General features: G+C 33.8%; 4 protein-coding genes across 4 annotated transcripts in view; all 4 read left to right on the top strand.

The window, feature by feature from the left end:
- LOC111619025 (flocculation protein FLO11-like) overlaps nucleotides 1-7443 on the top strand; it is a 25619-nt gene extending 18176 nt beyond the window's left edge. The window contains 4 exon segments of the mRNA XM_023360660.1: nucleotides 5026-6332; nucleotides 6405-6584; nucleotides 6772-6861; nucleotides 6972-7443. Coding sequence (XP_023216428.1) covers nucleotides 5026-6332; nucleotides 6405-6584; nucleotides 6772-6861; nucleotides 6972-7144 — 1750 coding nt within the window. The 3' untranslated portion in view covers nucleotides 7145-7443.
- Nucleotides 1-17505, top strand: part of LOC111619024 — a 19110-nt gene extending 1605 nt beyond the window's left edge. Inside the window, exon 3 of the mRNA XM_023360659.1 lies at nucleotides 17495-17505. The gene's annotated coding sequence lies outside the window, so the exon portion shown is untranslated. The remainder of the gene's footprint in view (nucleotides 1-17494) is intronic.
- On the top strand, nucleotides 2266-3687 carry LOC111619023 (kielin/chordin-like protein). Its single transcript, XM_023360658.1, has 5 exons — nucleotides 2266-2390; nucleotides 2732-2791; nucleotides 3002-3052; nucleotides 3130-3306; nucleotides 3380-3687. Exons 2-5 carry the CDS (start codon nucleotides 2734-2736, stop codon nucleotides 3652-3654), a joined length of 561 nt encoding a protein of 186 aa, XP_023216426.1. The 5' UTR covers nucleotides 2266-2390; nucleotides 2732-2733; the 3' UTR covers nucleotides 3655-3687.
- On the top strand, nucleotides 12698-19848 carry LOC111619036. The gene is made up of 11 exons (XM_023360674.1): nucleotides 12698-12752; nucleotides 13369-13563; nucleotides 13638-13729; nucleotides 13799-13910; nucleotides 14270-14455; nucleotides 14521-14592; nucleotides 14659-14841; nucleotides 14911-15651; nucleotides 18740-18925; nucleotides 18993-19472; nucleotides 19554-19848. Exons 1-11 carry the CDS (start codon nucleotides 12698-12700, stop codon nucleotides 19667-19669), a joined length of 2418 nt encoding a protein of 805 aa, XP_023216442.1. The 3' UTR covers nucleotides 19670-19848.

Raw genomic sequence — 19848 nt, 5'->3', positions numbered from 1 at the left:
TTAATTAGAGGAATGTCTACAATACTAGCAATCTACAAATGCAAAATATTTACGTCAGCTGCGTGAACTTTTTCAAATTCCAAACGAGTAGATTACGTAAATAAAGATTTAGACAACGTCGTTTGTCTCGAGCAGAACAAAGAGAGCCTCAAAATTATATTAATCGATTTAAAATATATATCGATGATCGATTATAAATAGTAATCGATTATGAAAATATAGATAATAATAATCGATTACGGTAAAAATCAATCGATGAGTCGCGCGATTAAATATTGATTATCGACAATCGAAATCGATACTTAGATTCTAATTTGGCTTACTTCTTCAAAATTTAAATAAACTCGAATTCTTGGGCAATTCTAGCAAAAAAAAGAAATGCTATTCGGGAAGAGTTTCTATGGTAAACTGGTCCCAATTTAGGCGTAGAAAACCGGAAAGTCCATTGGTCAGGCACGAACCCGCGACTACCAGTGTTTTGTGACCGTATCCTCTTTGCTAGTGATTAAAACTTTTTATAATTGGCTCGGGTTCTTTCTCGTCTTTTTCAAATCCTACAAATAAGTTACGCGTATCGAACTCGATAAGGCATTAATTAATCCGTCCAATTAAAGAAATATAAATTAAATTTCGAAACCATACATTCGATGAACGTATAAATGAAATTAAATAACCATAAACAGAAAGCGAACGGATAATAATTACAGAATTCTAATATATTATATTATATATTACGTACGTTTTATATTAATTACTTTAAGATATCCGTATTATTATACTTATCTATCGAAACAATATTCAATCAACCCTCTTATTACTTCTATTCAGATATTGTTTCGTCTTCAAATTTCTTTTCTATCGAAGACAGAATGAGAAAATAAAACGTATAAATCGATTCTGATACAAATTTCAATGTCGAGCCTAAAAATTACATAAATCGATTAAAAAGCAAAGACTCGAGTTTTGTTCAAAATAGGGATTTAATTATCGATTTCGATGATCGATGATCGATTATCGATTATCGATAGTCGACAACAATATAGACTTATTTTTTCATTTTTTCCCAATTTTTAAAAATTTATTTATTAATGCCAATGCAGTTTATATAAATAATTTAAAATTGGAAAGAAATTAATTTTTAAATTTTTTTTACGAAGAACGGCCCGATTTATGCATCTATTATTGCGCGAAAATGCAGTAGGAGACGAACTATATGAGTACTTTTTGTTTCTTGTGCCTTTTGATTTTTATGTCTAGTTACAATGCCCGAAGACAATTTAAGGCATGGCGTAGAGACGAGGAAGTAGACATAGTGTAGCTTTTTAATTAGTTGTCGACGAAAAGATTTGCTTGACGGGTCATGCTATTTAGAATGTAAAGAATGTTAAGACGGTTATCCCATACTTCCTGAACCTCACTAATTCATATAACTAAATTATTCCTAAATCGGTTTTCTATCGGCTACCGCGAATTTAAACTCGGAGGTTGTTGTACCCATACATTGCGCTTCAATACGAAAATGAATGGTAATGGCATAGAAAGGTCGAGGACTATTATTCATCTTGACTTTGAATTCAATGTGTCATAAAAACAACACTACTGAGGTTTATATACACGTCAATTCTCTATCTGTTAGTGATTTTACACACACTCTCCTAGTTTTTATCGTTATTTTTTGCAGATATAAAGTAAAAGTATGCTATATATCGTGAATATCGTCGAAGTTTTTTAGAGGAAATTTAAGTAAAAAACACGGATGAAGAATAATTTAAGACTCCATACACTGGCTTCGACCGGTTTATAATCTTTTAAGTTTCGTAGCGTAAATTTAGGTGTTTATTTTTAAGGAGGAGTTAGAGAAGGAGAAAGAGAGAGTCATTCACCGCTCGTTTTCAGTAATTTATTGTTTCTATCAACGAAAATATGGAATTCCTCCTCACTCTATTTGCTTTATTGGTGTAAGGTCAAGGTCGGAATACTATTTCTATACAATAGCCGATGGACCATATCGCTGCCATAAATTGTCCTACTCTTGATGACTGTTACGGTAAAACGCGTCTAAATTGTCACGCATTTATTATTATTTTTTTCTTTATATTTTTACTGTCGGAGTTTTGTATTCTCCGTAAATGCCATTGGTGAAGGAAGCGTTATTGTTGGCTCCGAACCGCTACAGCTTTGTGAGAGTCATCAGTAAAACCCACCCATTAGAAGTGGGACAAGTTAGAGACGGTCCATCTTCCAGTCCATCTTCGGAACTAAATAAGAGATGTCGTTCGCTGCCTTCGGGCGATTTTCTACCAAGTTCACTGTCCTGAGTACCTGTATAAAAGTAAAGACACCCGACTGGTGTTGAACTTTTCGTAGAAATATTCTACTGCTTTTGTCTGGTAAGTTGATTCGGTGATTGGTTTCGAAAGGTTTTGTTTGCTCTCCTTTGTCTTTAGTTATTTACTAAACGGTAAAATATTCCTAAATTATTAGATATATAAATAGAGCATGTAAATGGATTAATTATATAAAGAATCTTATAAATATATTCAAGGCAAACTATAGGATTAATGTTTAATATTCTAACAATAGGCAGCCACTGAGTACAATACTTCCTCCTTCATCTTTTATAAAGATGTTCTTTCATAAAATTTCGCATTTAGGGATGCTAATTTTTTAATATATTTCTCTCGGAGAAGTTTTTAGTGTTTGTTTTAAGACATTCGTATTATATTTTTAGATATGAAGTTTTTATCTTGTTTACTTCTCCTTCCTATCGTTCTCCATGTAGTCGAGTCAGGTAAGTGATTTTCTTTTATAAACCAGGTTTACGGTGACTTTTGTTATCAAATTGAATGAAAATAAGACCCTCCCAAGGTCTATTTTCATTGTTTATTGTTGGTTTTCATATAGACTCCTCCCTTTAAATCTATCCAAACACTTATTTTAAAAAATGAAAACGTTTAATTACATTATTTTTTAAGTGTTTTACCGAGAATTGCATTTATAGGTGTTATACCCTTACACAAGAGATCCGCTTTTTATATCGCTAACGAAACAGGTAAGAAATTTTCTTAGAATTTCTGAATTTTTATAAAAAACTTTTATTTATTTGTACATTTTAAAACTTATATTCAGCTTGTGTTGTGGATGGAATTGTTTACTACAACGGAGATCGCATTCCGACTGATAACCCATGCGAATCGTGCAGATGTCGTCCTCCTGGATTTGCGTGCGTTTTACACGAATGTGAAATAAAGCATGGATGCAAAGCAATCAGAAGAGAAGGAGAATGTTGCCCGGATTATTTATGCGGTAAATTCATTTATCCCTATTTATCTATTTTACTTTATCTTTGCTCTCTGATGCTAAAACGGTAATCGTACAGGTTGCGAGCATAATGGGCAACTGTATAGAAACGGAGACGAAATAAGAGATCCACAGAATCCGTGTTATAAATGTCATTGCCAAGGTAATTCTATCGCTTGCGCATTCGCAGAATGTGTATTCCGACGTGACTGTATGCCCCGTTTTGTAACTGGTGAATGTTGTCCTCGTTATGATCATTGTCCTCTTCCAGGTAAAATACATTTACATTTTAATGATCTGGCGTTCTGTACTTCCTCGTTATTTTGCAAATATATATTAAAATATATGCATTAATACTTATTTTAGCTGTTAAAACTGAATCTTCTATCAATACTTCATTCATTACGAATATCACTACTACGTCCTATGAAACTACTGAACCGGCTACCATTACGCCAGAAATTATTACCGAAAGAAACCAAGAGTTAACTACCATTGGACCGGTTTCTTCGTCGCAAGATGCAATTTCAGACTCGGTTATTATCGCTGAACCTGAAAAAGAACTAAACATTTCTCTTGAAAATAGAAATCATTCGACTTCGGTAAATTCTGTAAAGACATCAAACGATTCTCAGAAAGAACCAACTGACCTCGCTCGAAAACCTATAATAAATGAAACAACTGATTTTGAAAGAGATAAAATTGATTATTTGGATTATTCTTCTACTGAAAATCCATTAAATATACAAAAAAGTACAGAAGATAAATCTAAAGATGATTATACAAGTGAGAATCCTGTAGATGACGACGAAAGTGACGAAGACAACATTTCTTTGGTTGAAGAAGGAAACAAAATAAATGATCCTAAAGAATTATTTTCGACAAAGGATCCTCTGATTTATTCGCAAACCGAGAAGTATTCATTTGGTAAACATTCGACAGACAAAGAATATCAGGACGATTCGTACGAGGATTTATCAAATACAGAATCTTCAGTTCATCAGGAAGAAGAGGACACAATCGAGAAAGATTTATCAACTGCAAGTTCTTTAGATGAGAAAACAGACGATAAGGATTCATCTACACATAAGTTATCAACCGATGAGAAAATACAACCGACTGAAAAAGCTACAATTGATGAATCATATACGACGTTAGAACCTGAAATTTTAGCAGAAAAAAGAAAAACGTCATCGGAAGAGGAAACTGGTTTTACAAATAAAGAAGGGATCATAACAGAAAATGATGTGCGAGGTGAAGAAACTGACGACGAATCTTCAGAAGAAGATTCCGACGAAGTACCTTCGGAAGAACAAAGAGAAACAGATGATTCTTCCGAAGAATCTATCGAAAATCTGCCAGATGAACAAAGAAATCCCACCGAAATCTCTTCGGATGAAGATTCGGACGAATCCGCATCGGATGAAGAAAGAGATGTAGAAAGTTCTGAAGAAGATTCTGAAGAGCAACGACACGAGGATAGTTCTCCTGAATCGGATGAAAGTTCCGAAGAAGAATCGGAATTAAAGATTAAGAGAAAGAAACCATCTGGACAATCGGAAGCAGCTGGCGAGTCTGCACCAGAAAGTATTTCTTCGAACCAGGAAGCAGAAATGAGCCAACAAAGTAATGCCATGCAATCGGAAGCAACTGGCGAGTCTTCACCAGAAAGTACTTCTTCGAACCAGGAAGCAGAAATGAGCCAACAAAGTAATGCCATGCAANCGAAGAAACTACGATAGCAGAAGAAACCACTAAATCATCTGAACCTACGAAGGAAGAAGAAACTACGATAGCAGAGGAAACCACTAAATTATCTGAACCTACGAAAGAAGAAAAAACTACGATAGCAGAGGAAACCACTAAATCATCTGAACCTACCAAGGAAGAAGAAACTACTAAAGCAACTGAAATTACGAAAGAACAAAAAGAAACTACCCGAAAACCAGAGGAAACTACCCTAGAAGAGGAAACCACAAAATCCTCGGAAAGTACTGCAGAAGAAAGAAGAAAATTAACAGAAAGTTCAACAGTTTCTGAAACAATTGCAAAATCTGCAGAAACTACAGAATATATTACAGAAATGGAAGGAATCACATCTACAGCAGTTAAAACTACAATAGAAAAGAAAACTTCTGAATCTGCGACATCATCAGAGTGGATATCGGAATCAGGAGTAAGTACAGAATCTACTTCAACATTACAAACTCTTTCGTCCTTAAAAGATTTATTTACGTCTACTAAACGTGAGAAAGAAACAACAGAAGAAGAAACGACAGTTCCGTCCTTATCTACTTCTGATCATACTTTAGTAGGAATGTTTTCATCAACACTTACAGATTCATCTGATCGATTTTCCACAGATATAACAAGCAAACTAACTAGTTTCGATTTCTCGACATTGCCCAGAGATGCACGAGTTGAGAAAAGCACAGAGACAACATTTATATCTACTGCTCGAGATGAAATAACTACACCTCTCACCAATGCCTCCGAAACAGAATTACTAGGAACATTATTTAAAGATTCAACATCTGTTCCTATTCAACCAGAAACAGCGTCTGAAGAAGAAACTACTTTAGTATCAAAGAAAGAAACAGAATTTACTGGAACAGAATCGCCCGCAAAATCTACATCGTTAGAAACAGAAAGTACTTCTGCTATTAAACCAGAAACAACTTTAAAAGAAGAGATTTTAGAATCAGTTTCAACCGAAACGGAAGCAGATTCCACTGAAAAAACAACAGCGGCAACAAGAGATGATATTCGTCTTTCATCAACTACGGGTACAATAGGAATTTCTACTTTGTTTTCAACTTTTATGCCAACAACTAGAGGCAAAGAAAGTCCGTCGAGCCCTCATATGCTGTCTGATAGCACGATGGGTGCTAAAGTTGAAAACGAATCTACCTCATTCCCAGACGATACAAAGCGTTCGACTTCATCTCCTGAACTCACTGTTAGTTTAATGGATACTACCGAAACAAAGAAAGAACCATCGACACCTTTCGATTTAGACAGTAGTTCTTCAGGTTGGTTAAGTTATATTGTATATTAGAATACCTTAAATGATTTAATTACCGAAGTGATCGTTTTCCTTTCAGGATGTATTCATAATAATCGAATGTTCCAGTCAGCGGAACAGATCCCTCGTTCGGATCCCTGCGAATTTTGTTTCTGTTTCCGCGGTGATATTCTCTGTCTTCATCAATCTTGCCCACCACCTGTACCAGACTGTTTCAAAGCAGAGATTCATGGATATTGTTGTCCACGTTACGACTGTCGTAAGTAGTTACTCTGTTATAACTATTGTGTTATCATTAGAATTTATGGAGGCATGTCTTTTTCCACGAGGAGGCTGCTTCGATTCTTCTCTTTCGATTTGTCCATCCCTGTTTTAATGTTTCATAACAAACAGTAACTCTTATTGTTACCGTTTCTAATTTTTAAAATTCTTCTTTTTTACTCAAGCCGTTCCAGTCGGTATCAAAAATTATACTGCCGGTCCCGTAGTATCAGAAAGATGGAAACGTAATATAAGAGCAACAGTCGAGATTAAAGGTGAGTTAATTAGGTAACTTGATCAGTTAAAAGTAATTTCAATCCCGTTCAATTTTTAAGTAACATTCCACACAACGAAGTGTACATTATACCGAAACGCCATTTTACAGGTTGTATATATGAAAAGACTTTCTACAGAATAGGAGAAAATGTCAAACGAGCGAGTGGCCCCTGCATGGATTGCAAGTGTGAAGATGCCGGAAGGTTATTGTGTCAACCTAGGGATTGTAAAACAGAAGCTCCTCTATTATTGAAAATGAATCATTCGTACTTTAAGAAATGAAAGAAAAGAAAAACTGACTGAAAGCGGACTCATTTGTTGAAGTTAAAAACGGACAGGACGATGTTGGCATTTGTTGTGTATTTTTTCCCTCACTAGTATTATCATTGTTACCTAAGATACATCGCTCTGTCCTGTTTTAACGTGTTTCTTTTATATTTATGGTGGCATTTCTATTGTGCCATATTCATATTGTGATGCCAAGGATAGTTGGGGATTCTCTACTCACCCCTCTAAAGTGAGTTTGTTGGTTATCATGTGGTTTGCACACACATTAACATAATAAACATGTTCCTTTTTTATAAATGTATGTTGTTTTAATAGTTTTCGGGGACGTAAACAGTACATTTAAAATTTCTAGTGTGTATAAATCATCGTATTTTACTTTTTAAAAAATTAGAAAATTCAAAACCATTCTTCCATCATTTAAAAAATAATAATGTAAGAAATTCAATGTTAAGTGTACCGAACAGCCACGAAAACCGAATGATTCGGCATCTTTTTAAGAACAAAAAGCCAGGAAACTTTTTCAAGAGCTAATTTGTTGAACTAAATGTATTATTTCAATGAAATAAAAACAACAGAAGAGATTTTAATTATATTCCCAAGTACAAAGTCTCACAAATGATACCGTTTGTTAAATTAACCACGACAAATATTGCACAACGGAATATTGTACAGTTACAAAATCAATTACTCATCGATGTGTTGATACACACAACAAGGTCCAGGCGAAAATGTTTTCCAACAGAAAGAAATAAATGTACTTAACCCGTTTTTTGTATCGTCCATTTAATTATATTCGATCAAGAATTATCGAATATAATTTCAATTGTTCGTTGTTCTCGTTGATAATAAATGCGCAAATTACAATCCAAAATTCCTGACGTTAGTGCCATTATCTGACATTTATACCACGATCTGTGTATCGAGAATTAAGACTCGAAAAATACCCTTTGTTGATATATGAGACTTTGTATAATTAATTAATTATTCGAGAAATACTTAAATTATCACGCATTTCACTAAGCAGTTACTCATTAGTTCCAGATAAGATACCAGTGCTAATATTACGCGAGTGAAAATGAAAAGTCCATATATAAAACATTTATATAAATTGATGGTGTTTAAAGTATCAACTACATTTTAAATTTTAATAATAATTAATACTCACAATGATCTTAATTAATATTTTTGACACCAGAGGGCAGGAAATACTTACAATACAAGATACTAAAACAATAGCTAAATGAAAAATGGACAGTTTTAACGACGAAGCTGATATTATAATTTTGCATCAGTTTTGAAGAATAAACCATAAATTAACAAAGAAAGTTATAACGCGATGCGCGAATAAATGCAACAACTCTCGTTTACTTTCATTTTATCATTTGCATACACGAGGTAGAGGACGCCACGTAAACAACAACGTAATCGTCATTACGCCATCGATCTATTTCGTAGCCATTTTCGATATTTCGACGGTGTACAAAACGTAAAACTATGAAAAAAACACATTATACAAAAGCTCTTCTTTCTTTTTAAAAGTTTCTTTGAAAAATTAAAATGTTTACCCATTTATAAAAAGTAATACATTTTTAAGGAGCCGTCCGTAAATACGTGTCCTCCCTCTCTGTACAATTACGTACTTTTGGCATACCCTCTCCTTTAATTCCTTTACCATAGACCCCTCCGACTTTGAAGAAACTACTTTATATAGTTCTGAAGATATAATTTATTCGCACGAATAAGTAAATTTGAATGTATTAATATCACTATAAATGTATAATTGGGATGCGTATCTATAAATTCCCACTGCCGTCCGTCCGTCTGTCCGTTTGTCTGTCTTTCCTTAATTTCCAGAACAGAGTTAGACGAACGAAAGACGAGACCGGATATGGAAACTTTAGCGGCAAGAGGAGCCAATTAACTGTACAAGAACTTCCGGTGCCAACAGAAGGTGGCGTTATTTCGATTCACAAGTTTCCCCTACAAGGTGTTAGACGACCGGCACGACTATATTGTTAAAGTATGATGTACGGGAGCGAAACACTACTAATTTGAGGTGGAGAGCATATATTTTAAATTAAATAAATTAAAAATATGATTAAAAATTGCGGGCCGGCATTGTGACCGTGTCACAATAAATAATCGCCCGTTTTATCTACATTTTTATGGTTACTACATACAATTATCCCTTTTCTAATCTAACCATCGCTTAATGTCAATAATCTCTCGTAAGTAAATTAGATTTGTCCGACGTTTTAACTGGAAAAACTCGAGTAACGCTCCGCACTCTGGTCAGTTCTATTCAGAGTATCCGATTGTTTTCGATCTTGTTTCTATATTGTTTATTGAATAATATACTGTATCTGCCCCGTAAAGCCGTATCTCGTGCACAACAGCTCTCGTATTACGGAGGAGCCGACTTTACGTAAACGAATACGCATTTCTTTTTACTTAAATTATTTTCTGGGATTGAAGTCGGAAAGTTTTGAATAAAATATACTTATGTTTACGAGTATTAAACTTTAAGTTTATGTTTAATTAAATTTTTAAATTATGTAGGCCTATATTCTAAAAGTGTAGATTTACGTTCTCGATGACATAAAAACATTCTTAAAATAATATTTAATTAATTATTTACGCCAACTAAAATGTAATATATTTTATTCCCCGACAAGTAGACGACGAACCGCGGCTAAAATTATTTAAGTTTCGGCAATTTATATCTTACACAATATGGCAATTTCTTGTATTATATAAAAGTTTGGTGCAATAAGAAAGAGAGAAAAGAAAATTATTAACCACGTTGGAGCGTAATTTCTAAATTGGTTGGTAGATGGCAATGTATTAACTGGTAAACGAATTTACAATCATCCATCGTAACGAGTTTAACGACATTTGCGGCGCATTCTACTTTTTATTAAGCGAATGCTCGGATAATAATTGAGAAAAATTGAATTTTTTCCAATAAAAATCTCTAGCAATAACGCAATTTTTATTTTAATCAAAAACGAAATACGTTTTCTGCCGAATTTTAACCATATTGTCATCACCAGTTTGGCTAAGAGAAGTCATTTATTGCACCCGTTTTTTCCTTTTTACTAAACTTTCGTTACGGCCCTTAGCATTTTTTTACACGCCAACTCTTCGAATACGAAAAAGAAAGACTCCCCGACCACGAAAGACGATAAGTTTAACGCTCGAGAATCGGTGGGAAAAATTTACTAGTCATTTTGTTTACTAATAGTAATTTACCGATGATAGGTAGTAGAGTTTAGTAGCGATATATTATTGACGGTAACAGTTTATTATTTTTTCTCCGTTTATCGACAATGATTCCAGGCGATGCCTTTAAAATATATTAAAAGTAGCGAACGAAGGCTATATTTGGGAATCGACGCCAGCATATATATTTGGGAATCGACGCCAGCATTCCGGCAAAATGCCGGTGGCAAAATTCAGGCGCCCGCCACAACAATAAATACGGATTTAGTCGAATCGACTTTAAATCGCTGACGATTTTAAGGGATTATAATATAAATAATATAAAAAGTCCGTAAATTATTAAGCCCAGCGCAATATTTTACGTACTAGTCTGGTGTTAAGACATCGAATGGGCGTAAACATTTTACAGATATAATAGTTCGGACGTATCCCCATTTCCTAGGAGATACGATAACGAAATGACCGAAAATTAGCGTAAAAAGGGCCCCGAGCGCTGGCCACGTCGTAAAATTCCACGGCGAACTTCTAAAAATTTCCATCTTATCCGCGTATTTGTTAATTAATAACTTATGGTCAAAGACGGCTCCGAGTCCTCTATATGATTTTTATATAATTGTGGATCGTATTTGTAATTTATTAATATTAACAAATTTTAATTGTATATTTTATAAGTAGAAACCATCGCCGCTCCCTATACAAACTAATGTTTTTGTTCTGGCCGATCTAATTTTAAATGTGTCGTTTCCCTTATTAAAGAATGACGCGATTACTCCAAAAACTCCGATTATCGACTCGAAAAGTATCGTTTTAACTCGTTAAAGATTATCGATCGATTTTTACCAATTTTTAAAGACAATTCCGTGTAAATTCTTCGAACATTTTAGTTAAAATCGAGTTAAAAATTCAGGTTTAAATCTAAAAAGTTCATTTAAAAATCGCTAAGTTTTTTATTATTTTATTTTAAAAAATTAAAAGAATTTATTCATAAATATTCTAAAAGTTTGCTTAATTTTTTAAGTAAAAAAAGTGGAAAAAATAATCCAAAAACCGAAATTAATTTCTGGGTTGGTCTCTAATTAATTTTATATAGTATTGTATCGATAGTAGCGCCCGCGTTGTCTGTCCGTAGTAAATATTATAATATGCCACAAACGAATTAATTTTGCCATTTTATTAAATTAAAATTAGGAAATTTATCACGAAATAAATATTTAAAAAGAGATTGTAAAAAGTGTGAAAAAACCATTAAAAACTTACTTAGACGAAAGACAAATAGACAATACTAGAATTTCTTTCTATTCTTACAAGTTGCGTCAACAATATAACTAATATTAACAATTACGTAGATAATTCCCAGATAAATATATTCAATTTTATGTAATAATATTTCCTGTATTTTGTTTTAAAAAAGTTATTTTAAATATTTTTTATATCGATGTAAATCTATGCACGCTCCATATAAAATTCTGTATATCAATTATATTTATGATAAGAAACTAAAATATAATAAAAAAAAACTTATCGAAACATTTTATATTTTTAATATTTGAATTTTCTCACGCTTCATTGGTTATTTTTTGAAATTAATTTACTTTCCGAGACGTTATTGGTTAATTTACAAATTGGAAATTTATAAATATTTTAGAAAAACATAATAATAGTTAAATACTAAAAAATTAATTGGTAGGTAAATAAATTTTGTTTACATTTTTTATAATAAAATGTATAAATTTAAAGGTAAATACGTCGAAACGACCTTAAATAATTAAAAATAATAGGAAAAAGTATTTGGGACGGATTGAAAAAAGTCTTTGACACGAAAGAATGAGGATTATTTAAATGTCCGGTTTGATAATTACTGTAATAACGAGTCGAAAGTGAATTGCGTACAAAGAACTAAGTGAATAATTGGGAAAAATGAAGAAAAAGTAATTAAAGTTTTTGGACGGGGAAGAAATTCCTATTAATTTTACCTTCCTGAATATTTTTATTTCATATTCGGTTTTCCTCTAAAGAAATTCGAAATATTAATTTTTTCTGGAGAAATGAAGCGATTTTATTGAAATTTGAATGTTAAATTTATATGGAAACGGTGACATTTTTCTTTGTTCTCGAGGAACGTATTCTTTGATAATATTGCATTTGTCGATGACATTTAATTTCGGGATGCATCGATGGTTAGATATTCGATATTATCTTTGTTGATCAACTATAACTGGTTGGTGGAGGGAGAGAGGTCATGCTTGTTTTACTTTAAGTCACGGACTAAAGAGCAGTCTCTCCACTTCACTCACTCATTCGGGGGAGTGAAAGTGAACTCGTATCATGGCTCTTCTTTTTCTTTCTTTGTTGATTCTCTCCCGCTACCGCCTGTCATCGGGTAAGTTTTTGTATATTAAGTACATAAAAATCTGTAGAATTAATCGATACCGCTTAACTATTTAAGAAACGACCTGTAGAAAATGTAAAGGTAGTTTTTTAAGTCGATTTCTCTTACGTAACTCGCTTCCTGAACGTGTTTTTTCGCGTACCGTCTTCCCGGTTAGCTCTTAAATTATAGCTACTTTGCTTAAACTTGACCGCTATATTAACGGGTGTATAGAATTTTAAGCGATGGGGTCAACCTGTTGTTAACGGACGATGTCCTTTCATTGTTGCACTCGAAATCGGAGGTTGTTAACCTCGCGCATACCTGTAGTCTGCAAAGTAGAGAAAGTCAAAGGCTGGCGGGGGGTCGTACTATCGGAGGCCCCATCCGAATAACATATTCTATCACCACCTTCGACTCTTTTTTTACCGGAACTAATGAACGTTTCGCTCCAACAGTTCGCATTCGTACTTCCTGTAACAGAACTATAACGGTTAGCTTATAATTATTTAAAGGCTACACGTAAATTATGCTATCGAACAATACGATTCTTATGTTTATACCAGCTAAGAGTTGTTACGTGACATTGACACGTGTTTAAGAATGAGTTTTCCTACTTGATTTTCAGGTGCAGAATGTTTATATCAAGATACGCAATACGGCGAGGGAGAAACCGTAAAGACTGCCGAGCCCTGTTTAAATTGCACCTGTACTTCTGGTGTATTAATCTGTTATTTAAGAGTCTGCACAACAGTTCTACCCGCACCGGCTGGCTGCGTGGCAAAAAAACAACCTGGAAGTTGTTGCGCCGACATCATTTGTGGTATTTGCATTAATCGTGAGGTTTCGATTTACACGAATTGAGTAAAGTCTAATTAATTAAATTGTCTTTTTTAGACGAAGAAGAACAAACTGTGGGAAATTCTTTCGCTTCTAGTCAAAATAATTCATTAGAAGTCAAAATATCGAGTAACCATTCGGAAAATGATGTGAGTAATTATATGCTTTGACTTAATATTAATTATTTTCAATTATATTTATAATCCTGCACGGTACAGGAGCTGAAACCTAAGTTAACCTCCGACCTTCAAGCAAATAATATCGATCAAAATCAGACGAATATGGTTATTTCTTCCACCTCTTATTTAAGTGATGAAGATTTGGAAGGAGGTGAGTAATATAGAATTTCAAAATGGAAACGAACGCGTGAGATTTTAATTATTACAAACTAAAAATGATGCGGATCCGTGGAATAGAGTAAGAAAAAATGGTTTAGACGTGTAGAATGAAAAAATTTGGTAATTTTCTTGAATCGGAATCAACAGTGTGTGCTTCCTTTTCGTTTCTTTGTTGAGCGAGAAAGTTCTCAAAATCGACTTTTGTTCTCTCGGCTTCAGTTAACTGTTTTGCTTCAATGACCGAAATATAATTTCACTACTTTTCCTGTGCCCCATTGAAACTGAAGCTCTAAAGTCTCGCGTGACTCGTGACATTTTTATCAAATGTAACGCCATTTCTTTTACTTGCAGGTTGCTACATAAATGGTTCCCTTTATGCGGAAGGTTCGGCTATGATTTCTTCAACTTATTGTCATTATTGTTATTGTATCAGAGGTAAACAAGTTTGTCTTCGACCAAAGTGTCACCTAATAATCGAAGGTTGTAATGCTAGATACATGAGCAATTATACTTGTTGTCCCACTCATTACGTTTGCGGTAAGTAGAATTATACCAAAGTCATCCCGTACGTCAACTTAAATTAATATTTTCAATTGGTTTAGACGAAAGTTATTCTTCGACATCCGCTACGACTACGTCCGAAGCTACCGATGCCACTACATTTAAACCTTCAGGTATTTCCTCGCCATGCCTTTTACGTAAACTTTATTTGGACGAAAATAACACTAAGATCTTTATAGGATGCACAATAGACGATTTTACGTATTCGATCGGAGATGCCGTTCCTAGCACGGGTCATTGCCAGACCTGTTATTGCTCGAGAGAAGGTATAAAGTGTAGTCCTCTTCAATGCTCTCCCATAATGGATGGGTGTGTTCCTATAATACCGGAAGGTCACTGTTGTCCCGTAGAATATAACTGTAGTAAGTATTTAGATAATTGGCATAAATGAACTTTAATCGAATATATCTTAAAATTCTTAAATTCTGTAGATTTTACGCAATATCCGTCGAAACATACAACAAATATCTTCGGTTGGGGTGCTGGAGAAATAAACGAGACTTTATCGGAATCTTCGGTGACTGTACCAGTTTTAAACTTAACTAGCGATTATTTTGAAGTGATCGATCAAGATAAGATAGAAGAGAGATACGGCGATGTCGATCTTAATCAAAGTAATCGTGTCTTAAACCAGACGGAGTCTATCGAATATGAAACTAATTCGAATGATTCTCAGACAACGACATCTGACATAATAATCGAGCTTGAAAATAGTTCATTAAGTGTAGAAGATAGCGATGTCACTAATTTAAACAACGACACTTCGCAAGAGTTGACAACCATTCCAATCAGTTTCAATATGTCTTCGGTAGAAACGGTAACCTTAAAGGTGGTTGAAATTACAGAAAATTCAACCGAAACTGATGCAACTACAGAAATAACAGCTACTACAATGGAAAATTTAAGTACTGAAATGACTAAAACTGAAAATGTAACTGATACACAGAGTGAAAACGTAACAGAATATCCGTCTACTACAGAAAAAACGTTAGCGACTGTAACTTTCAACGATTTTAAACGTTCTCGATTAGAAGAAGCCCATCGTTTGCCTCCTCCGTTTCTGTTTTTGGGCTCTCGATTGGCAGTAAGACCTTTCGGAAGAGGAGGAGTAACGAGAAATCCTTATATTAATCCCAATATCGTGTTAAGAACTACAAAGCCACCATTAACAGGTACGTTTAGAATGACATACTTTCGATCTTCATTAACTAAAAGATAAGTTAATAAGTAAATTTATGCCATACAAAGCTTAGTTACAATGTCACGCATCCTGTATGCTACACTTTTTAAACCTAGAATTAATCTTATCGTAACGAAAATGGCTGTTCGCAGATACACTGTACTTAGTTGTTAGTAGTATTTTGATACATAGTTATAGAACCAGCTGATTGGATCCTCAACACATACCAGGTGATCAAAAAGTTATTCGTTTGCATTATATCATTTGTAACGTAGATTTACGGTGAGTTTTCGATCATCTTTGTCTTAAACACGGGTTAAACACGGCAATTAAATATACTGCAGTGTTGCAATTAACAAGCTGTAAATAAGAAAAAATACATATATTTGTATATGTGTTTTTGAACATATAAAATGAAATTTCAAGTAACGAAAGTTAAATAGCAAACAAGATGCTATTTTTATAACATAATTTGCATTCAATTTTCATACCATTGTGTGTAACGTGTCGTGTAGTATGTATACAAACACGTTATTTATATATTGTTATATCAGATTATATTAACCGTAAGGTATAAAAATAGCATGCACAATGCTATTTTTATATCATCTTTTTTAAAACAATTCCTGATATCTGATGTGTAAAATTTGATTATATCATTCCAAATTGCTTCTTTATTATTATAAAAATTTCGAAAATATATTTTTTTCTTTGTTGATACTGTTACAATCAATTTAAAGGTTTAATTATTTAGGATAAAAAAACTTATTAAATGATTGTTGTTTTTAAAATGTCTTTAAACGGATAATTTAAGTACTTAGAAATATTTCTGTGGTTGAATCTAGAATTAAATTCATTCTTATCCGGAATGCTTTGTCGCGACGTGTCAAAATTTACATATTATAAGATTATCTTCTAATATTTTCACCATCTTTCATTAAACACCATAAAATCTAAAGTTAAACAACAGGAAGAAAAGAATTTTTCACTCTTTGATAAGCCAACCGTTTTCTTAATCTTCTGTAACTAAATATCCTCTCATCTAAGGTTACTGTGCCAAAATGATTAATCCTTTCAATGACTCTGAGCATGGGAACAAATAAGTCACACGCTAAAATGATTGAACATAGACGTATCTTGAACACGAGTGTTGGGATATGAGAGCAAACAGTTCGGATTACACGCTTTCAATATGAAGTAAGATAAGATAATAAGGAATAGAATAATAGGGAATATAGAATAGGTTCGATAGGAAATGTAATACAATAATGAGAAACTATAACAGTTAGTCTTCGAGATAATATTAATTATGACATAGTAAGTACATAGGCAACGGCATTGGCGAATGTAAAAAGTTAAATCTCTCTAAATGCAAATGCTTTGATTGGATAAAATATAACTCTACATGTATTAAGTTTTATTAGAACGCAGAGCTCAAAAATTCGAAGCTAACAATACAATATTTTGCACGGCCACAAAATTATTCTTCTAATTTAGAATAGGAGATTCTATTGTCCACACGTAATACTGTTTAACCTTTCCTATTTTTAACTATAATTTAGAAAGAGAGCTCTCTTTATGGTTAGTAATTACATTTTATACGGTCGAGTTGTGTTCGTGATAATTTGAAGTATTATTCCTTTATTCCTTGTTAGTTTGACGTTTAATGTCCTGCGATAATGGCTCTAAAGTAGTCGCATTCTTCCTCCCTTGATCCGGAAACCAAGTTTAAATTTATTTGTCATTCCATTCTTTATCTTTTAAATCTTTAATAACAGGTTACAAATTCTATTTATTTTATTTTTTGTTTCTTCCTGTTGTTGATCAGTAGTAAGAGATCGGAAGATTGAGGAATGAGAAATATACAACTACGAAGGATCTCTATTCGAATCCATTTAGGACTCGAAATTGTTTGTGTTTGTGACGTTTTCTATTCTTTGCTCATACCAGCTTACTCTAGTGGTGAGGCCCTGACGTAACAAAAAACTGAGTTCGGTTGATTTGGTTCGATTATGGCAGCGCAACACGTGGGCGATCTGCCAAGGAGGTATCATTTGGAAGGACTTTTATGAAAAGCTGGTCTGTATGCGGGTGTTAGACGCGTGAAGAAAACCCGGAGATTCACTTGGACAACTTATTGTTCGGGAACGAACCCGAGTCCAACTACCAGTGAACCGAGTCCGGACTTACGGTTCTATATGTTGAAGTTATAAGAGGTAAATTCAATTTATTCGTAGTAATTAATAGAGCCTATATTGTTTTATTGAAAAGAAACGGTATACGATAAGATCATTAGAATAATTCTTTCTTTCCCGGAGTTTCTTCCAAGTAAAATATTGCAGCGAGTTGTATTACCTTTCCATCTTCCACAGATTAACTGTCAGAAGTGAATTTTTACATTCTTTCCATCTTAATTCCTCTCTTAGTTTCTTAGAAACTGTTACTTTCTTTTGTTTGTTTTTCATCATCCGAGCACGAAAAAATTCCAGTAACTTATGGTTGTGCGTGTGGAGAGTCACGAATTGAAGTAATTCGTGTAGCTTGACAACGAATTTAAAGATAGAAAATCAAGCTTTACTTTTATTCTTTTTGATGTAATTTTAAGCACGATTTTTTAAAGTTTTGCGCACAGCTTCTTTCTTGATTAGTACAAAACTGTTTTCCTTTAATAAAAATAAAAATGAAGATTTTTATGCGTATTTGATTGGTGGAATAAGACAACGCGATACGTGGACCGTGTGTCAAGGGGATGCTTCCAGAAGGACTTTTTAAGGGAAACTTGTCCCTATTTAGTTGTTACACGTGTGAAGAAAACTCGAAATCATTATTCGTGGACCAATCGTCGTACGTGGTTTTATCCACTCGGCCACTGATCAGCCTTTAAGACTTTTGTACATTAATGCATTGATTTCATTTATAAATAAATATTAATATCCAGAATATTTTTAAAATTATTTTCACAACATTATTGTAAGGAATGTATCGAAAATATAAATTGAATTAATTTTTTAAATTAATTGTTAAACAATAAAATTATTAGTCTAAATCTGCCTGAAGTTAACTTAATGACTTTCTTAAAGGAATCTGCATAATTAATGGAAGAACTTTTATGAATGGAGAAGTGATCCTTCGTGGAGATCCGTGCGAAGTATGTCGTTGTATCTCTGGAAGAGAGATGTGTCGCAGACAAGAATGTCTTCCTCCTCCCAGTCCAAGTTGCAGAATGGAGAAAAGTCCGGGATTCTGTTGTCCTCATTACATATGCGGTAAATTCATTTTCGATTTTATTCAATATTCACTATATTTTCTTTAAAAAGTATTATTAAATTACAGTAAATCTTCCGCCTCCATCTATTCAAAGACGACCACACATCCCAACATCCGCACCACACATCCCAGCATCCGCCCCACACATCCCACCATCCGAACCACACATCCCACCATCCGAACCACACATCCCACCATCCGAACCACACATCCCACCATCCGAACCACACATCCCACCATCCGCACCACACATGCCAACGTTCGCACCAATCGAAGTAATCGATATAGAAACCTTCAAACCCACAACTACAACAGAATCGAGCATCACTACAATGGAGACTACAACGGAACCTCCGGAAACGACAACAGAATCCTCAGAAATGACCACGTTGGAAGCACCAACCAGATTTTCTTTCATAGATCACTTATTGTCTTTGATGACCCCTAGTCCTACTGACGCGGAACGAGACGACGTAATCAGTGAGAAACCCGGAGCAATTCCTGGATCGCTGGTCGGTAACAGTTGGGGAGTGTTGAGAGTTTCGGGTAATTTTCTTAAAAAACTAAAGTCTTTAATTAAAGATTTTTGAAGAATTTATAATATATAAAACGTTGTTTCTCTCGCAGGTTGCAATGTATATGGAAAATTTTATAGTCTTCACGACAAAGTGGCAGAATTAAGTGGAAGATGCAAGGAATGTTTATGTGACGTAACGGGAGTCAAATGCTCAATCATTTGTTAACCATCGATTTTTCTCGGCGCAAAAATATATTTTTTCATTTTTTTACGTGTCAAATAGTCATCATTTCTAATCAGAGTACAAATATATTCATAAAATGACACGAAACTTTTACTTTGGCATTTCTTCCGAATTTTTTTAACCTAAACTATTATTCGAAACTATATTTAATGTTAATTTAA

Source organism: Centruroides sculpturatus, unplaced genomic scaffold, assembly GCF_000671375.1.
Source record: "Centruroides sculpturatus isolate CEXI.00-Female unplaced genomic scaffold, Cexi_2.0 scaffold234, whole genome shotgun sequence".
Taxonomy (NCBI): domain Eukaryota; kingdom Metazoa; phylum Arthropoda; class Arachnida; order Scorpiones; family Buthidae; genus Centruroides; species Centruroides sculpturatus.
The sequence above is the reverse complement of the archived record's forward strand: the minus strand, read 5'-3'. Positions and strand labels throughout refer to the sequence as shown.

What these genes read in the sequence shown, in the direction of transcription:
- LOC111619023 (XM_023360658.1), top strand. Translation starts at nt 2,734, where the DNA reads ATGAAGTTTTTATCTTGTTTACTTCTCCTTCCTATCGTTCTCCATGTA. An exon ending in TCTCCATGTAGTCGAGTCAG is followed by an intron (nt 2,792 to 3,001) that starts GTAAGTGATTTT and finishes TTGCATTTATAG; the next exon opens with GTGTTATACCCTTACACAAG. An exon ending in TTGCCCGGATTATTTATGCG is followed by an intron (nt 3,307 to 3,379) that starts GTAAATTCATTT and finishes GTAATCGTACAG; the next exon opens with GTTGCGAGCATAATGGGCAA.
- LOC111619036 (XM_023360674.1), top strand. Translation starts at nt 12,698, where the DNA reads ATGGCTCTTCTTTTTCTTTCTTTGTTGATTCTCTCCCGCTACCGCCTG. An exon ending in TGATGAAGATTTGGAAGGAG is followed by an intron (nt 13,911 to 14,269) that starts GTGAGTAATATA and finishes TTTTACTTGCAG; the next exon opens with GTTGCTACATAAATGGTTCC. An exon ending in TACAAAGCCACCATTAACAG is followed by an intron (nt 15,652 to 18,739) that starts GTACGTTTAGAA and finishes ACTTTCTTAAAG; the next exon opens with GAATCTGCATAATTAATGGA.